Consider the following 20,004-nt stretch of genomic DNA (forward strand, 5'->3'; position numbering starts at 1 on the left):
GATACATAACACCAGTTCCATCATTAAACACACAGGCAGGCTTCCTCTGTAGTCACACTTAGGTAAGTGCATTGAATGGGTTTGGACTAGAGGGTCAGTCCTTTCAGTACAGAGTTGTAGAACTCTCATATGCCAGAAAAATATGTTTACAGATTGGGTAATATAAAATATATCAGGAGAAGTCACTTTCAGGATGAAACATTTCTAACTTTATATAAAAGAAATGTAAGATACAAAAAAATTGTAAAAATCCAAACAAACAGTAAAGTTAGGACTAATTAGGACTGGAGAGATGGCTTAGCAGGTAAAGACATTTGCTGCCAAGCCCGATGAACTGAGTTTGATTCCTGGAACCCAGCTGATGGAGGGAAAAGACCAACTCCTGCAAATCGTCCTCTGGTACTGAGGCATACTACACACACACACACACACACTCTAAAAAAGTTAAAAACAAAAAATTAAAAGTTTATGGTAAATACTACCTTTATTTTAAAAAGTTATACATGCTAGAAAAAAGCATTAATGATACATGTAAACAATTGTTTACCAAATACTTATTTTTTTCCTTGAAAAAGGTGCAAATGATGTTTAAATGTAAACAAAAAAGTTGCCAGACATTTTGTTGTAGGGGAGAGGAAGAAGGTCAAGGTTATTCCTTTTGGTTGTGGCTAAAGTTTCAGTCAAAGGTTTTCCTGAAAAATACACTAAAAGAAAAATCAGTAGATGACTATAATGGGGAGAGGACCTTAGGCACTACAATTTTCATTTATTTCCTTAAAAATTTTAAGTGCAACTTAAAAGACATAGTAATAGTGGCCTATGGGATGAGAGCTAGTGAAATATAATTAGCATAAAGACCAGCTCTGATTGGATGCTTTAGCTGGCTTGACATTCCTTCACATGTACTGCTAACGTGAACTGAAGACATCATTCCTTTGGAGCGTGTTACTGAAGGTCAGCTCAGATTCACCAGGCTGGAACATCCAGTGTAAACTGAAAATCAGAATCCACTGCTGGAGAGAGGTCATTTCTCCTTGGTGGCCCCTGGTGGTAATGAGGAGATAGGAAAGAAAGTTGCAGGTGGTAACATGTGTAAGCAGAAACTCTTAAAGAGTTGCACTTGATTTTCCTGGAGTTCTCAAGACAATGAATGAGATTCACACTATTTTTTATAAGAGGCACTGAGCAGAGACCTAAGTGCACGTGGCAGAAATGCTATGAAAAATATTACAGGGAAAAAAAGGAAACAGAGTAGAAAGCAATTTAGTCAGATAGTTGTAAACGTCCATGGTGAATGAAAGCTGTAGCTTGTCCTGCTTTTATGGATTTAATATTCCTTCTCAATTGTCCTATTTAGTGAGATGTTTTCTTGTTTTTTTCTTTTACATTTAAAAGAAATTTTACTTTGAATTACTTGTGGTGTGTGTGTGTGTGTGTGTGTGTGTGTGTGTGTGTGTATGAATGCACAGGAACACAGGTACCTGCAGAGGCCAGAACAGACAGAGTCCTGGAGCCCCTAGCTCAGAGGTTCTCAACCTGTGGGTCATGACCCCTGGGGGGGGTGGTCTAAGACTTTTCAACAGGGTTTGCATATCAGATATCCTGCATATAAGATATTTACATTATAATTCATAACAGTAGCAAATATTACAGTTATGAAGTAGCAAATGAAAATAATTTTATGAGGAACTATATGAAAGGGTTGCAGCATTAGGGAGGCTGAGAGCCACTGAACTAGCTGGAGTTACACACAGTTGTGAGCTGCCAGATGTGGTGCTGGGAACTGAACTTGGGTCCTTTGCAAAAGCAGCATATGCTCTTATTGGATCATTTCCTGTCCCCTTTACAATTTGGAGTATTTTAATATTTAGTGCAAGAATGGTAACTAGCAAATATAGTTTGCATATCTATCATTATCACTGGCAAGCTTTGTAGATGGATAGTGTCTAATAGAAGTAACAACCAGGTCATACATAGCCCTTCTGTCCTTATCAGTATTTTCAAAATCAAACCAAAACCTAGAAAACAAACATTTTGCAGCTTGAAATTTTTTTCTTTCTTTTTTCTCAGGGTAGAAAGGATAAGTAAAAATAAAAAATAAAAAACAAACAAACAAAAAAATCCCAAATGATCCAAGTCAACAAAACAAAAACATAACTACCCATCAAAACTCCATGATAAATTAAAGCCAAAAATATATACTCTTCTGCAGAGAGCGGAAAGGTATTGTGCAAAGGTGGCATCTGCAGGTGAGTTCCGTCAATAGACTTGTAGTCCTGTAGGCTGAGGCACCGGCAAAGAATAAAATTTGTTCTAATGTTTTCTCAAGCTGTACAAAGCTTCCAAGTCCAGGCTCTTCCAAATATAAGAAGCGTATGCAAGGCCTTTTCTGTGTTCACCATATGTGGGATTCACAATGTGTCATTTTAATAACTCCGACACCACCTCCTAGCCGACGGTAATTCATTCCTCCATATAACCTGCAAAGAGAAAAACAAAAGCATATTTCTGACTGGAAAAAGCACTGCTCCTTCTAAATGAAGACTTCACTTACAGCATTTTCAGCTTTATGTAACTTCCCGAAGATCAGAAGCAAATTGAACAGTTAGTAGAGGAACTAATTCAGACCATGGCTGAAACGCTCTCCAGGGAATGAGGCTGTCCTCTCACCTTTGCACCTAAGCTCCACACACAGTGTAAGGATTCAGGCATTAGGCTGGCCTGCCCCTGTCACCTGGCAGAACGCCCTCAGGCAGTACTCTTGTCAGCCCAGGGTTCCATGAGTACTAGTCTGAAGGCAGACATAAAGGACCCCTTTAAAAGACAGACCTAACAATCTCTTTTGCTCTTTGCTTTCCTTGCTGTTTCCAGTTCTCTGTCTCTGTCTCTCTCCTCCCCCCCCCCCTTCTCCTCTTCTGTTCCTGGTGTCTCTATGTCTCTTTTCCTTTCCCCTCACTTCCCTTTCTAAATAAACTTATTCAAGCTCTATCTCTCCTGCTATGGAACCTGCTATGCTCTCCCATGTGGTCCCTTACCTTGGGACCACCATGCATGACCCCCCCCCAGCTTTATTCCTATAACTGTAACAAAAGAACAACATACAGACTGGCTTCTAATACACATTACCTCATGTTCTACGTTTTTGTTCTAATTTTATGCACGGCTATTTATTTTCCAAGACATTTTCTCTTTGCCTAAAGTTTTCTCAATTATTAATTAATACATTATTTTATGAGACAGGTTCTTGCTAGGATATTCCTAGGTCTATAGCTGTGGAGGTGCTGGTATTATGGATATATACCACTGTACCAATTATTTTTATTTATTTATTTTTTTTATTTTTGAGCTGTCCTTACTCCAGCCTAGTTGCTTCAAACCCATGGAAAGCCTCCTGCCTCAGCTTCCAAAGGGTTGGGATTATAGGTGTAAGCCACCAAGCCAAGCTGCTCAATTTCTTCCTTCCTTTCTCCCTGCCTCCTTCCATTTCTTTTTGTATACCTGTATATAGGTGCACGTATGTCTGGAGACCAGAGGTCACCATAGATGTCGTTTTTCAGACATCTATCTTGTTTGTTTTTTGAGACCAGATCTCTCCATGGCCTGGAACTCATCAAGTAGGCTTGGCTGACCTGTTAGGAAGCCCAGGGATCCACCTTGTCTCTGCCCCCCACGACTCATCTGGCTTTTTATGTGGATCTGTACATCAAATCAGGTCCTCATGCTTGCACAGTACATACTTTACCACTCTTCTTTCTTTTCAGCCCATCATTTCTTTGTTTTTAATTCATTGTCTATATAGTATCATATAAGCATTTAGTTTGTGATTTGTGAACAAGATCATCTTCAAAGTTGAAGACTTTCATGGTTTAAAACAAAACAAAACAAAACAAAACCCTAGCTCCTCATTCAGCAATGAGATAAAATTGATTTAGGATATGCACCAGGTATGGTAACACATACCTGTAATCACTGAATACGGGAGGGTGAGGCAAGACGATTACCAGAGCTTAAGGCTAATCTTGGCCTACATAGTTCTAGGCCAGCCTGGGCTACAGAAGGATGTTTTCTTACAAAGCAAAACAATCAAGCATGGTGATCCATGCCTATAATCCCAGCACTCAGGAGGCTGGGATAGGAGGGTTGTTGTGAGTTTGAGGGCATCCTGGGCTGCAGAGTAAGTTCCAGGTTAGTTTGGGCTATACAGTGAGACCCTGCTTCTAAAAGCCTAAAAGAAAAACAAAATAAAAAAAGTTTGGGCTGGCATGGTAACACACACCTTTAAGCCCAGTACTCAGGAGGCAGAGATGATAGGTAGTCTATATAGTAAGTTCCAGGACAGCCAGGGCTACAGAGAGAGACACTGATGGTGGAATGGGATGGGGGGTTAATGGGACACATGGAGGGAGGGGAGGGTGAGGGAACTGGGATGGGTATGTAAAGTAAGATTGCTTTTGAAAGAGAAAAAAAAGCCAAAAAACAAAAAATGAAGCAAAACAAAAAACCCAAACCAACAAAAAGTTTGAGATACTTTTTAAAACTCCAGATACTTAGATACTGACTTCTCTGTAGATTATTTTTAAAAATTTCATGAATATTATTTACCATACATTACTAACTCTAGTGATAGTTACTGATGAAAGTCTATACATAATTTATAGCAACTATGAGACAGAAGTAAATGAAGCTATTTCTTAAATTATGCTTACTCTAAATTCCTATTAAAAAAAAACTATATGAAGAAGAAAACATTCCACAAATGGCAGGTTTGTCTTTGTGCAAACCTTATCATTTCAGTGAGGCTTCCCTGGCCACCCTTTACAGACAGACATTCCTCCCTGTCAGCCTAGGCCCTTTCTTTTCTTGCTAAGCACACAGCACTGCCACCCAGGACTGAAAGGACTTTGTCTTCTTCACATTTGTTTCTTCAGGGATCAGAATACTCAGTAAGTCTAATGGACACACTCATGGAAAATATAACGTTTGAGCAAAAAGTCCTGTTTTGTTATTAATCTGACCTTAGCATTGTGACTATTCAGCCATAGAGAATCCCAAGAAAGTGATTTCACTCTCTGTGAGAGGGAGGGAGAGCTTGCTTAACATCTGCCTTTGGACTTTGAGATAGGGAAAGTGCTAGAGGTTGAGCCCAGGCTCTCATCCAGCTAGGCATGTACTCTACCACTGTGCCCAAACCTGGCCTGAGGATTTAAAAGAGACATAAAATATGTAAAATGAAGTTTAACATAGTTAAACTCTCAGAAATTAAGATGTAGCTTCCTATCTAAAAGTAGTCATCAAAACAGACTGGATTTCACAACAGAAGACTTCATCAATAGTTTTAAAAGCTAAAGAAGGAATAGGTTTTCAAATATTTTTTGAAAGTAACTGCATTTCTACCCCCTAGACATAAGGATTCTCAAAAACAAGAATGTAAAGACAAACTGAGGACTGAAGGCCAGGTTCTGCTCTAATAATGTCACTGGCTTTTTAAAGCACAGCTTTCATTTTCTTGGCTGCTCTGGTTTCGCTGGCAGGAAGTGATGAGAATAGAAATGATATTATTGTTTTCCTCACCTCTACTTATGTAAAATGAGAGGGTAATTAGAAGACTATTGGGACTTCCTATCAGATACTTTAGAGCAACATCATATCTGGGTTACCTCAGCCTCCTTCAGGGAACCACAGGAGGACTTCAGTGAACTGACTATCCCAGTTTTGGAGGTCATGCTCTTTCTCAAGCTCATGATGACAAGTCGGTAATGAAAAGACTTGCAACAGTCTAAGGATTACCTCCATGTATTGGCATCTGGGTCAAAAACTTCAATGGTCTTCAAGTATGTTGTACCATCAAAGCCTCCTACTGCCATGAGCTGTCCATTGACCACTGCCAGACCAACCTGTAAGAGCAAAGCACAGTACCTTTTGAGACAACCACTGGAAATGTTAGACTGTCTCTAGACAGACTACTCAAATCTCTTATGGTTTCATTTTATAGTTTATATGAATTCGGAAAGAAAAAGTAGCAGTAATCTATGAAATTATGGGAATCGTTAAATTATGGATCTAATTACTAAGTATTAGGTACACGAGAATCAGAAGATGTATTTGCAAAATTTAGAAAACCATTCACTAGGTATGAACAAGAACCTCCAAACTGCTCCCACTTCTGGTTTCCTTATTCTAATCTACTTTCTAAATTGTTACTAAGATATCCTTAAAAATACAAATATAAACATGTCACTCCTGTTCAGAAACTTCTTAGCCTCCCTTCTGCTGGATGACAGATGTAAGATCTACAACGTTACTCAGGCCACCACATTTGGCTTCACCTCCTACACCTCCCTACCTCCTAATGTACTCTATGCTCTAGTAACACTGGATTAACTGTTAGTCTCTGAAATAGTACACATACCCTTCTATCATACACACCACTACAGCACACCTTTACTGTAGCTATTATAACATTTGTTTCCTTCCCTAGACTGAGAGCTCTACAAGGAGAATTTTATAGACATTTCTACCTTCTAAATGAATGAAAATATAATCAAAATGGGGCAATGAGAATGACAGGAGCATAACTAAAAATCTGTAAATTTCCAGTAATAAAAAGCCACAAATATATGAGTCTTTCACTTGCTGGTGCTTTTCTGCAAGGCCCCTTGACTTTTACAAACCAGAATTTGCTCCTTTTAATCTTCAGATAATGGAGTCCTTAGGGACTGTTCTCTTTCCTGTTGTGTATGTATCCTACATTGATGGACTCCTGCTATGATTAGTGGCTAATAGGTTAGGTTTCACTGAGACAAACATTCCCAGAAGGGAGGCTTTTATGTTCCACCCTTGACATCTTTTAGTGACAGGCCATTCATTCATGGTTGAGAACATGACAACATTCAGCCAGATCTGGCCTCCACTGCAGATGGGGCAGACTCAAACCAGTTATGGAAGACATATAGAGGGGCAGAGATGTTTTTACCTAAATAGTTGCATTAGTATGCAAAGTCTACTTGGAAAAAACAGATAGAAATATTACATAGGAATAGTTAGTGCTAATATACAGAAGTTAAATAGGGGAGTAGATGATATAGGGAAGATAACTTCCAGAGAAGTAACTGATAGAAGACAAATAATAATAAAAAAACCTACATAATTAAATACATAAATGGATAGAAAATATTTAGCTACTGGAGTTAGAAATAATCAAAATAAATACAATGGTTTGGGGTTTTTTGTCCTTTTCTTTCTTGTTTTGTCTAAAAGCATCTTGACAGCTGAGACAACTGAAAATAAAGCATACAGAGATCAGCACTTCACCTCTTCAGTGTCCTAGGGTAGCTCACAGTTCAGAGCATTCCTTCTGCACATCTCCCTCTCAGGGCTTGTTTTCAAAGCTCAGAGCTCTCAGTAGCTGGTACTTACTCCACTCCTGCGAGATGTCATGGCCACCACGGGAGACCACTGGTTAGTTCTGGGGTTGTATCTTTCAGCACTGCTAAGTTCCGTGGTATCATCTCTCCCTCCTACAGCATAGATCATGTCCTGGTACACTGCACAACCTAGGTGTTTCCTTCGGGTCCCCATAGGGGCTATAGTGTGCCATCTGTTTTCCTGAGGATTGTAGCGCTCCACTGCAGTGAACAGAAAAGACCAGTAAACGACTATTCATCAGATCTCTTCATAGCCACTAAAACTTGGATGACATTGATGACATTTATTTATTTTTAGTAAATCTGATTGGGAACCAGTTTCTTGCAGTCATCCTCTGAGGAAAGGATATGTTTTAAGTTCTAGTTTGGCTACATAATTAATTATATGTGATCATTATCTTCCAATGGGGTGGAACTAGATTATGATTTTAAGAAGAGTTTAGTACTAAAATTTTATTGTTATAATTGGACAGCTTCTGTACTCCTGTACTCCTTATTTAATTACTTATTTATTCATGTTTTGCTTTTTTTTGATGGGGTCTTACTCTGTGGTACATGTCTAGAACTCATGAACTCATTATATAGCTCAGGCTAGCCTCAAACTCATGATCCTCATGTTTCTACCTCCCAAGTGTTGGGGTTACAGGCATGCTCTCTCATGCTAGTGTCTTTTAACCCACTGAAGATACATAACAATGAATCTCATGGGTGTGCCACTGACATACCCTTAGATGAAAATACCCATTATGTCTAGACAGAAAAGGCAAAGAAGCTTGTAGTTCTAAGGTTTTACTCTTCCTTCCTTTCTTTCTTTCCTTTTTTTTTTTTTTTTTTTTTTTTTTGAGATAGGGTCTCTATGTATAGCTCTGGCTGTCCTGGAATTTGCTCTGCAGATCAGGCTGGCTTTGAACTCATGAAGATCTGCCTACCTCTGCTTCCACCTGGCGCCACCATCACCCGACAGTTTTATTTATTCTTATATTAAAAGAATGATTTTTTTTTTTTAAATTGAGGGCAGATTGTGATTATGGGAGGAGGGGAAGTCACTCTATTTAGAAAGAAGATTTGTTTTCTTTTGATTGTGTCATACATCTTATTTATCCATTTATTTATTTAATGTGTAAGTGTTTTGCCTTCATGTATGTATGCATACCATGTGCATGCCTGGTGTCCTCAACAGATCTCCTGGAACTGTTGTTACAGATGGTTGTGAGCCACCATGTGGGTACTGGGAACTGAACCTGGGTCCTCTGCAAGAACAAGTGCTATTAACCCCTGAGCTATCTCTGCAGCCCCAGACTTCTTTTTTTAAAATTCAATATAAGCTTATAAAGTATGCAGAAGAAGAAAATTTCAGGAAACATACTAGAAGTTATGTGTTGCATTTTCCTATAGAGAAAAAAGAAAAATTTTCTTAAAAAATACATAATACACTCATGAATATATGAGCAGAACAAATTAGACTCAGGAGTTATTAAAAAAAGAAAAAGAGGATAAATGAAGTTGAGGGGTGGGGAGGTGGGGTGAAATCTGGGAGGAGTAGGAAGGTGAACATAATAAAAATATACTGCATGCAATTCTCAAATAATTAATAAAGATGTTATATTGAAAATTATAAAATAACCTGAGCTCTTTATATTCTGTATAGAGAGTATCTTAGTTAGGGTTTCTATTGATGCAATGGAATACCATGACCAAAGAACAAGTTAGGGAGGAAAGGGTTTATTTAGCTTACACTTTCAGATCATAGTCCATTATTAGAGGAAATCAAGACAGGAACTCAAACAGCCCTGGAGGCAGGGCTGATGCAGAGGCCATGGAGGAGTGCTGCTTACTGGCTTGCTTCCTCTGGCTTGCTTAGTCTGCTTTCTTCCCAGGACCACCAGCCCAGGGATGGCCACAACCACAATAGACTGGGCCCTTTCCCACTGATCATTAATTGAGAAAATGCCTTACAGCTGGATCTCATGAAGATATTTCCTTATCTGAGGCTTCTTTCTCTCTGATGAATCTAGCTTGTGTCCAATTGACACACAATCCAGCTAGTATAGAGAGGGACTCTCCCCAGAGAAATATGCTGCTTTTGGGACTCAGACTGCCTTAGTTGGGGGACTAACCTGTGTTGAGTGGAGATGTTCCATCAGAGCCACCTACAGCATATAAGAACCCTCCCAACACAGCCACAGCAACTCCTAGTCTTCTAGTACTCATAGAAGCCACCCGAGTCCACTTGTTCTCCTTTGGATCATACCTGCAGGAAGGAAAAAACATATTTGTATTAGTCCAAATAGTTTTCACTGGTCTGAAATCAGAAGGGATATAATGGACACAGAGATTTACCATAGCTTAAAAAATATATGTGTACTCAAGCACACCCCCCTCACTATTCAGCTTTTGAAAAACCAGACTTTGTCATTTGTGACGACAGGAAGAACATGTGGGGATGTTTTGTTAAGTGAAATAAATCAACACATGAAGAAAAATACCATGTGATCTAAAATTAGTCTAATATAGAAGCAAAGAGTAGAATAGACTCCTCTTGCAATGAGGGGTTGGCAGGATCAGAGAGACGCTGGTCAAAGAATAAGTTCAAGACCTTTAAAGTACAACATGGTGAGTAGGTACTGTTGAAATTGAGTGTATATTTTAAGTTTTCACCCAACCCCCCAAAGTATGTAGGGTATTAATACATCAGTTAATTAGTTTGACTTAGCTATCCTACAGTTTAAATATTTCATGTTTACCATAAATGTATTTTTATCAATTAAAGAATACATGGTGGGGGGGCTATAAAATGGTAGGAGAGAACCACTCCCACAAAGTCATCTTCTCACCCCGCCCCCCTCCCCCCACACAAACACACACACACACACATGGGCTCTTTCCCTTTCTCATAGCAAGCTCTAGGCCATTTACGGCTACATAGAAATGCAAAAAGAACACTGTCCATTAAAAAAGTTGAAAATTATTTTGATTAAAAATAAATCACCTCTCAACAATATTGAGACAAGAGACACCATCCTGTCCACCCACAGCATAGAGAAAACCTCCAAGTACTGCCACACCAACGCTTGTCCTGCAGGTGCTTGTAGGGGCCACGTCACTGCTCCATTGGTTAGTTTTGGGGTCATATCTGCAAAGAACACATTGAGAGTTTGTATTACAGGTTGTGTTTGTGGTATTTTGTTATGGAATAACTATTTCTGTACACTGTGAAGATGTGTCTTTGCTAAAGAGCCTTCTGATTGGTTTACTAAAGAGGCAGAAAGAGGTTAGGTGTGACTTATGGGCAGAAAAGAGAGAGAGAGAGAGAGGAAGATATGACCATCAGAGGACACACAGAGAAAACAGGAGGTACAAGATGGAAGAAAGATAAAAAGCTACAAGGCAAAATATAGGTTAATATAAATGGGTTATTTTTGTTTGTTTGTTTGTTTGTCTTTCAATTCACTCTGCAGATCAGGCTGGCCTCGAACTCAGAGATCTGCCTGCCTCTGCCTCCCAAGTGCTGGGATTAGAGGTGTGTATTACCACTACTTGGCTTCTTTATAACTTCTTGATTTAAAAACACAATTTGCTTTTTCTTTCTTTTTTCTGTTTGACTGTGTCTCACTATGTAGCTCAGAATGGCCTCAAATTTGTGATCCTCTCCTGTTTGCCTCCCAAGCACTGGAATTATATATGCATGTCACCTGTTACTTTAAACTTTTCTTACTTTCAAATGCATGTAACATATAGTTCATATATTTGCCTCTGTGCACTACCTTGGTTACATTTTATACATTTATTTATATTATTTATATTATATTTATATTATATTTATATTATATTATTTATATTAATTGTTAACCTATATGTAGTCATTTGTACTTTGATTTATTTAGTCCACTAATTCATGTCTAAATGTCACTCTTCCTGTCATCTTGCACCCACCATCTATACAGCCAACCCTTCTGCTTTTATTTGTTTTTGTTGTTTTAGCTATTCCATGTCTAGAACCAATATCCAGAACTGCATATACCGGATTTTACAGATATGCTATGGAAATATGACAAATTATTGTAGGTCAACACAGCTTAATGAAGGAGAATGCGTGGCAATAAGAAACTTAAAAAATATTGTAGAGTTCTAATGTGCCAGGTACCTCAACAATTGAGTAGTAAGGTATGTACAAGCATGCTTAAAATACTTATGAAAGAGCAGAGGAATGAGTAACTCATCTGTAGTCAGAGGTTTTATGAAAGAAGTAACACTGCAAATCTTATAAGCCTTAAATGGTCAAAAATATTTCAGGGAAGAACAGAATGCATATACGAAGGGATAGAAAAAGACAAGACAGTATGTCCAAAGAGCTGTAGCAATTTGTTGTATCTGCAGTAGTATGCTTAGTGAATGGTGTCCAACAGGGAAGATACCAGAAAGACTGGTAGAGATCAGATCACAAAGGTCTCGTGTGTCATTCTAAGAAGTCTAGATGTTAACTGGTTTCACAGATGTAATACTAAAATAGTAAGTCACACCTGTTTCTTAATTAATATCTCAAACAAAATCATAGGACCAATATGGACTTCTTTCAAATTACCTTACCTTTCAACACTATTGAGATACGAGGATCCATCATGGCCGCCTACCGCATATAATAGGTCATCAAGAACACTGACTCCAACTCCACATCGCCTTTTACTCATGGAAGCTACCATTCGCCACTCATTGGTCTGTGGATCATACCGTTCAACACTGGAAATAGCATCTCCACTACACCAACCACCAACTAGGAAGGGACAGAGATGGTTAAGAGAATACCTGTCCTAAGGAAGACTGCTAACCTCATTGTGACCTAATGCTTATGTGACCAGGCACATGTAGAAACAGGTCAAGAACAAGTTATAGTCACCAAAAATCATCAACAGTCACTGGGCTATAACATTGATCTTGGATTCCAGTCTCCAGAACTGTAACAAAATGCCTTTCTTTTGTCTTAACTACTAAGTCCTCGGTATTTTGTTATGGCAGCCAGGGTAGACTAATACAGTGAGTGAGATTTAAAATAACTGCCAAGCCAAGTTCCATTATCCTTTTCTTAATGACCTTGGGGCAGGGGGTGCTGTGGTAATGGCAGATATGCTAAATTTGTTTTTCTTTCAAATCATCCCCATTTCAATATAATATGAGTGATTCTGAAGCTTAAAAAAATACAAGGTTATTTTATGCTCAAAACACTTTGGAACTACTAGTTTTTACATGGTGTGAAATAAACCCCCGAGATACATTAAAAGCACCAAAGTTCACTTTTTTCTTTTTTTTTTTTTGAAAGTTATGATTTACACTGTTAATCATAGAATAAAGTTCACTTTCTTTATTTCAAATCACAATGTGATAAAATTTTACTTTACTGTCATTTCATTTAAATCAGAAGAGTCACCTAGTACTGAGCCACAGCAAGTTTTGTATACAGTAATTTGCTGAAATGTGAATTGTGTAAATGGGCATATACAAGGAATTTCAATATCAGAGAAAACATCTTAAACGGCCCTAGGCTGGAAATGTGAGGGTCCATAATCTTTGAGATCAATCAAATAGCCTAATCATTAAATCTCTGGTACAACTACATGGTGGAAAGTTATTCAAGCCAGCTTTGTATTGGACTGTATGGTTTCACATCAAATAAATGGTACTTAATAAGTGGTATTCTTCAATATCAAAAGGCAAAAAATGGATCCTTCAGGAACAAAATTTAAATTTTGGCTGTTAACTTAGAGAAGTCCAAGACATAGTTTGTTAGTTCCACTGCCTCATGGTGACTTTGTGCACTATGACTCCCATGTCAACCATGGATGACATAATTAGATATTGGAGACTTAACTGTGGCTCCCCAAAAACCATACATTGAAGCCAAAGTCCCACTGTGACTGTTTGGAGGCTGCCTTTAAGGAGGTAACTCAAGTGAAATGAGGCCATAAAGGTGGGCCATTAAAGTAGGACCAATGAGAGGAAAAGAGGTCAGAGTTCTCTCATCCTGCCTCTGCATCCAGAGAAAAGGCCATGTGAGGCCATGAACATAGAGAAAGACACTCTGCATATGGAGGATGGAGGTCTCAGTGGCAGCCAATGCTGCTGCTACCTTGGTTTTGAATTCCAGACTACAGAACTATGAAAAGACAGGGTTTTTTTCTTTCTTTTTTTCAGTTTTTTTTGTTTTGTTTTTTGTTATTTTTGAGACAGTGTTTCTCACTTTGTAGACCAGGCTGGCCTTGAACTCACAGAGATCCACCTGCCTCTGCTTCCCGAATGCTGGGATTAAAGGCATGCACCACCAAACCCAGCTGAAAAGACAGATTTCTATTAAGCCATTTGCTGTGGTGTACTAAGTTGTAATTATTAAAAAGAAATACCAAACCTGGGAACTCTTAATTTCTGTTAAATAGCATGCACCTAAATAAATATATTCAGAAAAGGGGCCATATACTTTGTATATATGTAATGTTAATGTACAATTACTTTATATAGGTTTGTCCAACATGTATTACAACAAAGAAGTCTACACAAACTTTGCAGGCACCATTAAGCACAATGAAAACTAAGAGTAAAATCAAGAAATGAATGCAGTCTCGGTAGTGGAGCGAACCTTTAATCCCAGCATGTAGGAGACAAAGACAGGCAGATTTCTATTAGTTCAAAGCCAGCCTGGTCTACAAAGCAAGTTCTAGAACAGCTAAGGCTATTACACAGAGAAATGCTGTCTTGAAAATAATAATAATAATAATAAAAAATATCACTAAGAATAAACAGCTTTAATCTGAAATGTTCCAAACTGTAAAATTTCTGAATACTGACATGATTTTGAAGTATTGTTGGCTTCATATTTTTTCAGATCAGAGACAGCCAATCCTTAGAATCACCTAGAAGACACATCTCTGGGTGTGTCTATGAGGGTGTTCCCAGATATGTCCAGCTAAGGTGGGTGGTGATACAAGCAGCTAAGGAGGTGGTACCAGCCTGAATGTGGATGGTACCATTCCATGGATGAGGGTCAGGGATTGGATAAAAAGAAAAAAAGTGGGTAAAGTAAGTTAAGCATCAATATCCACTCTCTCTGCTTCCTGATTGCAGAGCCAGTATGACCAGTTGCTTCATGTTCCTGCTGCCACAGTTGAGAGGCACTCTTACCACCATGCCTTCCTCATCGGGATGGGTTATACCCCTAAACTATAAGCTCAAATAATCCTTTCTTCCCTTAAGTTTCTTCTCATCAGACACCTTGTTAGAGCAACATTTATAGTGACTGATATACTTGGATACAATAAAGTGGCCCCAAAAGGAAGGGTTCAAACATTTAGAGGCAACAGTAGCAGTAAAGTAATATATCAAATTGTCTGCAGCACAACCAATTTCAAAACAATCAGGAATGTCTTTAAAGTAAAATAATGTTTTTGGAAACTACATGTAATTATGAAGTGATCTGCATTTTGGTATATGGACTAATGCATGCAACAAGCATACATTGTATGATACTTTTAGATGGATTTTCAAGAGTACTCTTGAAGACTAGCACTGTTGACTTACTATGTGTATATTATGACAGCAGATATCATAACTAAATAATCTAAATGATTATTCAAAGTATATGAAACTGTTTGGTTTAATCACAGTATATTAAAGTTCAAGCTGTACTAGGTATGGCAGTATATAGATGGAAGTTACAATTCTAGCACTGGGAGGCTGAAGTGGGAGAACCATGGGTTTGAGACTATACTACACAGAAAGTTCCAGGACAGCTTGGGTTATACGGTGAGATTTTATCTTAAAGAAAACAAAAACCTAAACAAACAAAAAAGATCGACACCTGCAAAAAGCACTTCTCCACATCGAATAGGTTTCCGAGGTCTCGTCCTTGGTCCTTGCATTAGTGGTCGTTCTTGAGGCAATAGGAGGTAGTTTTTAGCCTCATCTACCAAGTCTCTGTAGAAAAGAAACTTTTCATTTATTCCAAATGGTTAAATAATGTTACAAGTTAAGTCTCTATATGGTGTAAGAAATCATGTTGACAAAAGAGAACAAGCACAAGTTAAACCAAATCCTTGTTGCCAGTCAATACAAAAATTGGCACAAACATGAAACCATGATGAAAGTCACACTAGGAATTCTGAGTTGATTGGCATTTCTACTATAACTTCATACTTGAGGCAAATTCTAACCTAAACCTCGACAATCACAGAGTAGACAATATCTTACATGACCTGCCCTTCATAAAAAAAAAAAAAAAGTCAAACTCAATAGTCAGTATTTTCTAATACATTTTATTAGGTTCTACAAGCAATTGGGGAAGGACCACATGAGTAAGAGCAGTAGGTATCTGCTAAATTAAGACAGTAATAAAACTGGGCCAAAAAGTACTTTGGGACATTAATACTAAGGTACTAGCTAGTATCATATGAATGGTTTAATACAACTAGTTTACTGACATGAACAAAAAGTTTCCCAATGTTCCTTCAAGAGCATAGCCTAGAGATTATATATATATATACCAATATTCTGTACATAATTTTTTTAGGTGATTCAGTGATTGATTTATGTGAACTCTACTATACTGTTATACTTCAACTCCAAATGTGCTCTTAACTACTATGTGTTTTAATTTCTCAGTTTTTACACTACACTAAACAATTCATACATGATTGTTGCCATGCATAACCCAAAAATGCATTTTTCTCTTCTTAATTTATTTATCCTAGTAACAAAATTAACAGAAAACAAAAATTAAAGGGAAGTCAAACCAAACATTAAGAATTTTTTCTAGTTCCCCAAACTTAAAGACTGATTCTATTCTAGTCAAAGGTTCTAGACAGACTACAGCACAGATAACACTGAGCATCCAACACCGAATTAACAGCAACAATTTGGTGACCTTCTAGTTTCTGTTTTAAACTTTTAATATATGCACTCAGGTAATTAATAGACTTATGGAAAGGAACTGATTCTCTCATTCTATATAGATTAAGGAGCTATAGCACAGAGTAAGTGCTGTCTAGTGCTGATGGCCAGCAGCCAACTTTCAAAAGTGACTACACAAGTATTTTACTTTTCCTATCAGGATCAATATAATCTGATTTAAGCTTACTTGAGGGAGGGATAGCCCTGAACTGTTTCTTCATATTTCATCCTGTGTAACTTACATATTTCCCTTCTGTTATTCCCATAACTAGGGAAATTGACTGCTAGTGATCTATTCTGCTCTACTTTTACAAACTTTAAAGTTTTCTTTTTAACATTTATTTATGTGTATGCGATGCGAGTATCACAGCATGAGTGTGCAGGAGTCAGTTCTGTTCTTCTACCATATGGGTTTTTGGATTGAACACAAATTTTCAGGCACTGTAGTAAGCTACTTTACCCCTGAGCTATCTCATCAGTACTCCCTACCCCAAACATGCACTCTTTCAAATTTAAAAGACAAACATTTAATCTCAACTGTTGCATTTCTCATTAATGACAAGCCTGAGGTCACAGAAGAAATGCAATGGATTGTATGTCCCACTTATGTACTAGAATCTGGGATAATTTCTTTATTGGCAAGAGAAGGCACAATAGACAGTGTAATTTGAGTAGTTATGAGTACTGGCTGATTCTCTTACTTATATTTGGAATCTACTAGTGAGGGGGCATTGCTAAAATGCCAAAAGGTTTCAATGTGAAAATAAAACTTAAAATCTGCCAAACAGAGAGATCAATTAAATAAAGCATGTATCTATTACAGAGATAGCTCAGTAAATCAGCAAGGTCTTCATTCTTAAGACTATTTGGAAATGACTTCACTGAGCTCTATCAATGACCTTCCCAAAACTACCATGGGAGGGGCAGGGCTTTTTAACTCTGTCTATAAGGTAGTTCACAACTGTCTGCAACTCCAGTTCCAGGGGCCTCAATTCACACTGACAGACATACACGCAGGGAAAATACCAAGCACATAAAATAAAAATAAATAATTATTTAATAAAAAAACAACAAAAACTCCTAGGGGAACAGAATACTGGAAATTCAGTTCTCCTTTCCTTCTCCCTTTAACCCTACCCCAGAATAAAAACTTGTTAAATACTGTCCTGGTTTTGGCATAAGACATACAATATTTCAGGAGCAATATCAGTAAGGAGAGTAACAGAAATCAGGACTGAGCAGTTGTTGAAATTTCTCATCCACTCATACCTGCATTCTTCATCACTTTTAATGAGGGGATCAGAGCCTACGGTGCCCACCAGGAACTTGGGACTAAGCAAAGGTAGGCGAACATGTTGCAGCACCTATGAGATAATAAACACAATTAAGGCATGAGCACCCATTACAATTTCTTGGGAGGGTAATGACTCATGCTTACTGACTGTGTAGTCAAGAGTTTTTGGATCTAATTGGACATAATAAGTACAGAAGGGTGAACATGATAAAGAGTAGATGTAAAATTTATTCTATCAATTTAGTGATGTAGACTAGTTACAAAACTAAAAACATGCTAGCATCACTTTAAAATGTTACTGTTAGCTTTCAACAATAAGTTATAAACTCTCAGAACATACTTTCCAGGGCTGAAGAGATGGCTCATCTTACAGAGGACTTGGTCATAATGCCCAGCACCCACACAGCAGCTCACAACTGTCTGTAACTCTAATCCCAAGGAATCCAAAGCCCTATTCTGACCTTTGTGGGCACCAGGCACACACATGGTGTAAATATATACATGAAGGCAAAAAACTCATACATGAAAGTAATAAATAAATAAATCTTTAAAAATGCATTTTCCCCCATATCTTCAATTTTGCTTTCTGCATTTTCAGTTATTGCTTGTCAACTTTGGTCAGATAATAATAAATGAAAAATTCCAAAAATAAAAATTCTGTAAGTTACTTTTATTATAGTATACTATTATAAATATTCTATTTATAGTTACTCTTAATCTTCATTGAACCTAATTTATAAGTAAAACATTATCATAGACTATGTATGTATGTATGTATGTATGTGGTTTGAAGGTTTTAGGTGTCCTTGGAATGTATCTCCTCTGAATAAGGATGAGACTATAGTCGCGACAAGAATGAATCTTAAATATGTGACCGCTCAGTTCCAATTCAATCACTTACTGTTCAAAGTGTGGTAGAACTTCCAAGCTATGGAGCAGATACTTTCTTGTGTTCTTTTGTAATTTTACATAATTTCTGAGTTGTGTAACAGTTCAAACAGAATGAATCCCAAACAGATAGGAGCAATAAGTCCACAACAATAAACACCCAAATATTTCTAAAGGCTTATTGCCTAGACCATATGGAAACAAGGACTGTTTTTTTTTTTGTTTTTGTTTTTTTGTTTTGTTTTGTTTCTGCAAGACAAGTACATAATTGTCATCTAGTACAAAGCAATTTCTCAGAGAAGCATTTTGGCTCTTACCTGGGGTAACTGAGGACGTCTTTCCTGAATACTGTATTTGACCCAGGCCATCACTGCATTGAACACTTGTTCTTCACTCCGAACATTGAGCTCATCACTAGATATTATGTCAATCAGTTGGTTGGCTGGAAGCAACATAAATTCTTCACTCTCCATTACCTGCTCAGATTTAGGTAGGAAAAAAGGAACCTATAAGCACATTTTTTTGCCTTTATCTATTTTTTTTGTTACAAGGCAAAATTATATTCTACAATGGAGTTAATGTTTAAGACAAGGAGGAAAATAAAAGTTTCAAAAAGAGAAAGAGAATAGAAAACACACATAAAGTTATAAAAGCTAATTGTTATTTATTTTATAAGTTTTCCCTTAAAAATTAATGAATAAAATAAAATTTCATATTCAAAATAAATAAAATACATAATCATATTAAATTAAAGCTTCATAATGATAGGAGACATATAAAATGCCAGGAAAAGCTTTCATAGGAAGATTAGATGCTAAAAGGGCAGAAACATTATGGACGCAGTTTACAAAAAATATAAAGATACCATCTGTTCCGCAAGCATGAATATAATGAAGAAAGAATTAGATCGAGGGAAACTTCACTATGAGATAATATTCTAGTGAGAATTATACACACACCCAGGCTGACTTTTACCCAAGTCTACAGAACTGTCAAAATAGAACTAATATGGCAATAATGACATTACTTTGTTCAGGCCAGCCATAAATTTTAAGATCTTGTGAGTCATGATGTAACAGACTGGGTGAAATGCAGGAAAGGGAAACAGCTATTGCTACCCTCTAGGTGGTTTCTCTATTATGCTACATGTGATATCTGGTAGTGTAGGCAAGGTTATCATTTAACTCTGTGTTGTTTTTAATGAGCCCAATGGATTATTTTTGGGACACAGCTATTTTCTTTTCATCAAAAAGTTAGAACATTTAGCAGGACATGATAGGGCTTAGTAATGTTTTAAACATTTGATCAAGAATGTTTCTTTTAAAAAACAGAGGAAATACAAATCACAAAATTAAGTGGTTAGGAGCTGTAGTCATTTATTTCCTTTTATGACACAAGGATTCAAATTATATTCAACAGTTAAACTTTACACTTCACCTGAGTAACTACTAGCCAGATAAGTAATAA

General features: G+C 37.3%; 1 protein-coding gene across 1 annotated transcript in view; it reads right to left on the minus strand.

Moving 5' to 3' along the window:
• Nucleotides 1–465: 465 nt before the first annotated feature.
• The window catches only part of Klhl20 (kelch like family member 20), a 43,789-nt gene continuing 24,250 nt past the window's right edge, over nt 466–20,004 (minus strand). The window contains exons 4-12 of the mRNA XM_051186082.1: nt 18,855–19,013; nt 17,625–17,719; nt 15,268–15,383; nt 12,012–12,195; nt 10,414–10,557; nt 9,542–9,675; nt 7,417–7,625; nt 5,788–5,894; nt 466–2,480 (exon numbers count right to left, since the gene is read on the minus strand). Of these exons, the coding sequence (XP_051042039.1) occupies nt 2,396–2,480; nt 5,788–5,894; nt 7,417–7,625; nt 9,542–9,675; nt 10,414–10,557; nt 12,012–12,195; nt 15,268–15,383; nt 17,625–17,719; nt 18,855–19,013 (1,233 nt within the window). The 3' untranslated portion in view covers nt 466–2,395. The remainder of the gene's footprint in view (nt 2,481–5,787; nt 5,895–7,416; nt 7,626–9,541; nt 9,676–10,413; nt 10,558–12,011; nt 12,196–15,267; nt 15,384–17,624; nt 17,720–18,854; nt 19,014–20,004) is intronic.

Source organism: Phodopus roborovskii, unplaced genomic scaffold (assembly GCF_943737965.1).
Source record: "Phodopus roborovskii unplaced genomic scaffold, PHOROB, whole genome shotgun sequence".
NCBI classification, from domain to species: domain Eukaryota; kingdom Metazoa; phylum Chordata; class Mammalia; order Rodentia; family Cricetidae; genus Phodopus; species Phodopus roborovskii.